The following is a 7,650-nucleotide window of genomic DNA, read 5'->3' on the forward strand; positions in this document are numbered from 1 at the left end:
TATTCTATCATGACTAGGCGTGATATTCACTTAAGTAAAAATGAGCCAAATAGATGTAGACATGGTCTTTACATCAATCTAGACACTCGCAGATCAATTCTCAATGTAAGTCTATCGTATAAAATACATTTTCATGTTCAATGTTGATTTGTGAATAATGACTTGTGTATATATCAATTTACACATGGTCATTTAAAGAGGACTCAAGCTTCCGCTGGTGGAGCAACTGGCCAAGGAAAACAGAGACTTGATGATATGCTATATTTGAAGAATGTTTGAAGACCTTTTGATGATGTTATATGAAGTATGTGTTTGGATAATTATGATGATTTGTTTGTATTAAGGAATTCTGTCCCTTTTTTCTCTACAGATCACTTTGAACCATTTTATCAATGTGTGAGGGCCTCGTTGAATTGTGTTCAATTGTACGAGGGTTTATTTGACTCATTTGATCAACCTACAGGGGCTTAAATGGACCATTTTTGCAACTACAATGACTTTTTTTTACACTGTATAAATTTTATAGATTGCATAAATTTAATTGAAAAATGACACATGTCAACGTATTATTAGTTCAAAACATGTGGCATCCATGTCAACAACATGTTAAACATTTAATGAAAAAATCTTGCCAAATTAGCGAATTTGGATGGAAAACATGACGAAGGGGTAACAAACATCATTCTTCATAATTCAAGAGGTTGTCTGACCCAAAATAAAGTTTAGGGGCTTAACCCAACCATCAAAGTTCTCGGGCCAATTCGATTCTTTTTCCCAAAAACCATGTAACCATATTTTTGGATACATAGTTGAACTTGCGCTTAACCTTCAATTCTGTCTTCTTTATTAAAATTGAGGGTATAAAACCAATGAGTCTTTTACCCCTACAATATAAGGGGAGGAGATTTAAACCCTCACAAAGAAAATGAAAAATAAATCCCTCTTGTCGTTCCCAACCGGTGATTCAAATCCTAATAATGGCAATGACCTTACAATAAGAAAACATAGTTTAATCAAGATGGCATAGAAATTAGATTCCTTTAGTAGGTGTTGATACTAAGGATCTATTGATACAGTGGTAGGATACTCAGAATTTAAATTAGGGCAAAATCTAGTAATTCTTGATTTGAAGAACACATGTGAATGCTTGAGATTCAATATGGTGCAAGAGAGGACCAAAGGGACATGGTTATGGGTTATACTCTCCCAACATTGAGAGATAAGGCAGTCTACAAGCACACCAAATCATTGGTTTCTCTATTGTAGACAGCATCTTTATAAACATCTTTCAATCAACCATAAAATACAATCTACTTACTACTCAACTAAATTTTGATGGAAAAATACCAAAACCAAAAGTATATATTTCAAATTTTCAAATACTTTAAATAATACCACAATTTCCCCGCAGTGGGAAGACCATATGTACATATACCTTACTCCCATACACGACTTGAACATATGACCTCTATGTTACACTAGTGCAACTTTACCACATGTTCGCTAAGTGTGCGTGGAGTTCCACCAGTCAATCTACAAGAAGTGTATTGCCTCTGTCTCCTCAAATACTCCCAGAATATTAACATGAAAAATCATGGGTCCTCCAACTACAAGAATTCATTCTAACCAATGTTTTTTTTCCTTCTAGATAAGTTGGAGAAGAAAAAGGGACATCTAAACATACCAAGCTCAGCTCAAAATCAGTTTAGCTAAATAGAAGTATAATGGGCTGGAACAAACACATTATACCTTCAAAGCCAAGGTGCCGGATACATTGCTTACTTGCTTTTGGCCTGTTTTGTTTTTGATTCATCGTTCTGGTCTAATGAGTTGTTATTGCTACGTCTACAACTCTAGGCCGGCTGAAACTTAGTACTGTTATTTTCTTCTTGATGCAACTGTCAAGTGTAAAAAAATACTACAAATTATAGCATTTGCAGAAAGTGAAAAGAATGTGCTTGAACTGCATAAAGTGCTTCAAGTGAAAATCAAATAGAAAGGAGAAGAAAGAACTTGCAAAATAGAATAATTCATTTGATTAACTTGCTCTATAAAAAAGGAATACAGATATTGATAAAAATTCTTCACCTTTATCGACATCGTCAAGAATTCTTCTCATTTGTCTCTATCTGCGGGGAGTAAACTTCCTTTCTATCAAATGGTTTACTTCTCCTTGGAACATCAGCTAGATTGCAGAACTCGGTCAAAGTTTTTCGGATTTTAACTTTCTTCTTTTTGTCCGAGGGCCTCGGTCCTAGAGCACTGACATCAATAGAAGCGGATTGTTCTTCAGAGGATTGTATGATTGCATCAAAAGCCTTCGAGGAAAGGTTAAGGCCCTCATTCTGAGCCCTCAAATACAATTCGTATGCAAGCCTTGGTTTACCATCCTTTGAAAGAGCCTCAATCAGCATCTCATAAGTAATCTCATTTGGCGAGATGTTATTAACTTTCATGCGGTGAAACCATTCATATGCAGCACCGCCCATGCAATTTCGAGCACAGCCGCTGATAATTGCATTGTATGTGACAACAGTTGGTCCAATGCCAGAAGAGACCATCTCATCAATAATAGTATCTACCATCCTAAAGTTTCCTTGCCCGGTGAACACTGAAGCCATAGTTGTGCAAGCATACAAGTTTGGTTTAACACCCACCTTAAGCATGTGCTTCCACACCCCAACAGCCTCATCATAGAGTCTACCCTTTTCAAGGGCACTAAGCAATGCCCCATAGGAAATAATAGTTGGTTTTTCCCCTTGTTCCACCATTCTCGTAAATATCTGCACAGCAGCAGTAGTTTCAGAAGCTTTAGAACAGGCAACAAGAACTGCATTCCACTCCCTACTTCTGGGTTTAAGGCCTTTCGCTTCCATTTTGTTCAGCAGTCTAATGCCCCATCTCCAAATTCCTCTCTCCCTAGCGGCAGTAAGTAAAATGTTAAATTGAGAGATAATCAATTCATATGACAAGTTATTCGGTTTGGGCCCCTTGTCCAACAAATCCTCATATATCTCCAAGGCAGCCCACCACTTCTTAGCCTTTCCCATTAACCAAATCACATGGTTGCAGACAGATAAACTGATTTCCGAGTGCCTTTCTCTAATCCTCCGATACAATTCTTTTGCGACAACATAATGGTCTTCACGGGTACAAGCCCACACAAGGCGCTCATGTTCTGGCCGAGCAAATTGAAGCCCAACGTTATCCATATCGGTCAGAAGTTTCAGAACGTCAGAGCTTAGGTTTTCTCGCTTCACGAGCCACTGTCGCATCACTTGGTAGCAAATACGCATCGTGAAGTTCTCAAGTTTAACAAACTCATTTTCCCAATCTTCGTCTGGATGTTTTCCAATCTCACCTTTTATATACTTCTCTCTAAATTCAACAAAAAACTGAAGAGCTCCATACCCATCTTCCATTCTTCGATAAGCCAACAATGCATTTGAATATGTAGCCGCTGAGGGTATGAGGCCTTTCTTCTGGATTTCCTCAATAATACTAAGGGCCTGGGCTGGTTCTCCCTTCTCTACATTAATAATCATCAATGTATTATAAGTTACAATATTAGGAACAATTCCTTCCAAAGCCATGTCATTCATAACTTTCTCTACTTCTGCAAATCTTTGGGATTGTTTTAAAGCACCCAATAAACTATTATATACAAAAGCATTGGGCCCTGTAGTACCATCTATTTCTTTCTTCTTTCTCTTAAGCCACTCAACAAGAGCCAGTGCAGGTTCCATTCTCCTGTCTCTTCCAAAACCACTAATCATTGAACAGTGCACTTGAAGAGGAAGTTCTCTCTTATCCTTGAGGACCTCTTCCACATCATCAGCAGTTTTAGCAAACCATAAACTCCTTGCCAATGCACGAACATCGACCCTCAAATTGTTTTCCTGTCCAAATTCATCTTCACTCTCAGAAGCTCCTCTACTATTCTCTTCATCACTAGCATCATTACTACCTTCCACACAGATTAAATCAACACTATCAGTATCATCATCTCCACTCTTTAGTGAAATCCCATTCACAAAATTTGTATCTTCTCCAGAAAACACTTGTCCAATTGCTTGCTGGTCCTGTGCCCAAACCAAAGCAACTGAAGAACCAAACAACTTTTGTTGGGAATATCCAGATAAAAACCCGCAATTAATATCGAATTTTAGACTCCCACAAGAGACCTCTCTCCTACAAGACCTTGAAATGCTAGAAACCAATAGAACACCATTACTACTACAGTTGAAAACAGGGTGAAAAAGATCCCATCTCTTTCTCCTCCATTTTGTGATTGAAAAACTAGGAGACCCAGATTCTAAGTCCACTTTGGGCACCAAACACAACACAGCTTCGGATGGCCAGATGCTCACAGATTGCATTTTGTACGGAATTCACCCGAACCCACTAAGTACACAAGATAACATGTTACTTTCTTAGATTCGCTGCAGTATTTACTGTCTACTCTTCCTCTGTACAGGAGACGCAACGAGAAGGACTAGTGATTTGTGAATAACAATCTACCGAGCTTCAAATAAACAAAAAGGAACAAGCATTCATACCTTGAATTGCCGCATAGAGATTTTGGATATTTGAGAGGATTTATGAGGTGGGTTTTCGCTTTTGTGTTTTCTCTGCGTGCCGTGTGGTATCCTTCCAGCCATTCATCTACGGAAAAGAAACGAGAGGTACAGACAGCCGAATTGAAGTGATGATAAAATGGCCTAATGGTCCATGGGCCGAACTCTGATGCTAATAAACGCACTTTAATGGGCCGTAAGGATCTGAAATAAATTTATAACGGGCCAGTAGTCCTACCAGTCTACCGCAACTAACATCCACCTCATAGAGTGGAAGTATAGAAGGCGACGCTTCATGCATGGGAATACGTCCCAAATATCCTCAGAAACATCACTCGGTTTATCACCAAGAGTCGTATACAAATCCTGATGATATAGCATATCCATGACCTCACAATGTCACATACTAAAATTGATGGAATATGGATATTTAAGAAATAATAGGTGTAACAAATATGGCGTGAATCAAGCATGGCTTTATGTGATCAACAAGCAATCAGGACAAGTCAAATGAATTAATCAACAAGCAATCAGGACAAGTCAAATGAATTAATGAGTGGGCGATTGATGGCTAAAGTTTAGCCACTATGACAGCAACTTGAATGCAGCGTGATTGCTTTTCATAAGAGAGTTACGCAAACATCTTTCCTTTACTATTTAAGTTATGCATTGTCTTTGTTATTGGTATCATATTTTGATGTTAAGAAAGTTTCTTATTAAGGAGTGATTCCTTGTTCAATAAAATATCAGAGAGTGATTCTCAAAAGCTAGTGTGATTCGCCTGCAAGTTCTATTCTGGTTGTGATTATCAGTGTTGTTTGCATCAACTTGGTATCGAAGCAAAATGAACACATGGAGTCGTAGTGTTCACGATCCACATGGCTTTGGCCATTATAATCGTATCTACGGATATGAAAACTCAAGATGGGATAGTTATAGTTCACTCTGAACGAGGAAGTCTTCTTACATGAATGAACGTGAATATCTCTCCCAATTTTGTACCCATGAGGCTACTAACGTCACAGTGACTTCAATTGTAGGAAGAGCAAGTACTATGGGCACATTCAATCACACTAAATGGGATGCTATGGCAAATGAAGCTGCAAAAACTGCACAACAACTTCAAATTCTATCTCAGAAGTTCGATTTGTTCGTAAAGGCCATGCAGAAGCTGAAGATTCAGAGTGTTTGTATTCAAGAAAAACTCAGGCTAGAAATTGAAGATGAGAAACAAGGAGGTAACGCGTAAAGATGTGAAGGAAGCGTTTTCCAAAGAAATCGAGAATGGAGATCAAGCCAATAAGGGACAAGAAGGTATTGTTATTGCTTGCGTGGTGGAGGAGCCAGAAGGCAGTGAACAAATCCTTAGCACTCCAGACACAAAAATTGGAGAGAAAGTTGAGGGTGGGACAACAAAAGAGGTATCAATTTTAAATTCAAAGCATGAATCTTTGTCCACTTATGATTTTCTTGGTAGAGAAGTTAATGGCAAAGAAAGCATAAATTCATTTACATTGGCTGATATGGTTATCCTACCGAATAAAATTGTGGTTAAAGCTTTCTTGGTTGATAAAAAAAGGAGAAAATTTTATGTCTTACCTGAGCCTGAGGGTTGTGAAGAAGATGGTGGTGAAATAAATGACCTACATCAAAAACTAGTTGGATGGGTTGTGGAGAATATGCTGATATTTGATCCAGGTGGGCGGACCTAAATTGTTTACAAGAAACCTTTCCTAAGAGATGTGGAAATTGGGTCTGGTTATTGTTAGGAACTGTGTTTGGTTTAGAGACTAAGTATTTAAGTTGTTTTGTCTTAGACTTGTTGACTAATGTAATGTTATTTTTATATTTTTGTGTTGGATGGTTGTGATCTTGCCACTTGTATGGCTGGATGTATTTTTGTTATGTAAAAAAGCTAGAGCTTCTCTTTTGTAAGAGATTAGCTCGGTGATGTAAAAGTGTACAAGAAAAAAAGTGTTTTCGAGTGTCTTCTTCTCTACTACTGCAGAAAAGAGAAGTGTGTTTTTTGCTGTTCTGTCAAGGTAAAATTGCAGCTACCTAGCTTGGTTTCTTGGATTCCTGATCCTAACATCTGGTATCGGAGCAGAGCTTCTTGGTGGACCTGTAAGTTGCAGAAGAGGTTCCAGGAGAAGGTTGTTAAAGTCTTGCAAAAGTAAGTTCCTTTGTTTAGCCTGAATCATGTCTCAGTCTTCATTACCTTCACCTGCTGTCTTTAAAGGAGTAAATTATGATCTTTGGGCAATAAAGATGGAAACTTTCTTTATGGCTCATGGTTTATGGAATTCGGTTGAAGAAGGGTTTGATCCTTCATCTCTTGCTGAGAATCCTACTGTTCAAGCATTGAAGGATTTCAATGACAAACAGCAAAAAAACTTTAAAGCTTTGACCTTCTTGCACTCAGCCATAGATGACACTATTTTCACTAGAGTTGCTGGTATTAAATGTATAAAGAAAGCATGGGAGAAGTTGCAGGAAGAATACCAAGGCAATGCTAGAGTAAGGCAGCAAAAACTTTTAACTCTAAAAAGGGAGTTTGAGTTATTGAAGATGCATGAATCAGAGCAAATTAAAGACTACTCTGATAAATTAAGTGAGCTGGTAAATCAAATGAAGCTGTATGGGGAAGAAGTTTCAGATCATAAGGTGGTTGAAAAGATTTTGATTAGCTTACCTGACAGATTTGAGGCAAAAATTGCTGCCATTGAAGAGTCGTGTGATTTAACCAAGATGTCTGTTTCAGAGTTGTGCAGCAAGCTACAAGCTCAAGAATTGAGATTTACTAGAAAGTCTGAAGAAGTGACAGAAGGCGCCTTTCATATGAAGCACAAAGGAAAACAGTTTTTTTCATCAAGAGAAGGCAAGAAACCGTGGAAAGGTGGAAAAGGAAAGCAAGTTAGCAATGCTGCCAATTTTAGTGAGTCACCTGGAAAGGGCAATTTTTCACCTTGTTCTCACTGTAAAAAAACAAATCATCCTGAGAGTAAGTGTTGGGAGAAATATGGCAAGCCTCAAATTCAGTGTAGGTTTTGCAAGAAGATGGGGCACTTTGAGA

At 38.1% G+C, this 7,650-nt stretch overlaps 1 protein-coding gene across 1 annotated transcript; it reads right to left on the reverse strand.

Annotated features, from left to right (window-relative positions):
* Nucleotides 1–1,258: 1,258 nt before the first annotated feature.
* Nucleotides 1,259–4,868, reverse strand: LOC120011421 (protein LOW PHOTOSYNTHETIC EFFICIENCY 1, chloroplastic). The gene is made up of 3 exons (XM_038862529.1): nucleotides 4,560–4,868; nucleotides 2,089–4,404; nucleotides 1,259–1,898 (listed from the first exon to the last, which is right to left on the reverse strand). Exon 2 carries the CDS (start codon nucleotides 4,377–4,379, stop codon nucleotides 2,103–2,105), a length of 2,277 nt encoding a protein of 758 aa, XP_038718457.1. The 5' UTR covers nucleotides 4,380–4,404; nucleotides 4,560–4,868; the 3' UTR covers nucleotides 1,259–1,898; nucleotides 2,089–2,102.
* Between the last annotated feature and the right edge of the window lie 2,782 nt (nucleotides 4,869–7,650).

The sequence above is a fragment of the Tripterygium wilfordii genome, chromosome 12, assembly GCF_013401445.1.
Source record: "Tripterygium wilfordii isolate XIE 37 chromosome 12, ASM1340144v1, whole genome shotgun sequence".
Lineage (NCBI taxonomy): Eukaryota > Viridiplantae > Streptophyta > Magnoliopsida > Celastrales > Celastraceae > Tripterygium > Tripterygium wilfordii.

Coding starts and splice junctions, on each gene's coding strand:
- LOC120011421 (XM_038862529.1), bottom strand. CDS start 4,379: ATGCAATCTGTGAGCATCTGGCCATCCGAAGCTGTGTTGTGTTTGGTG.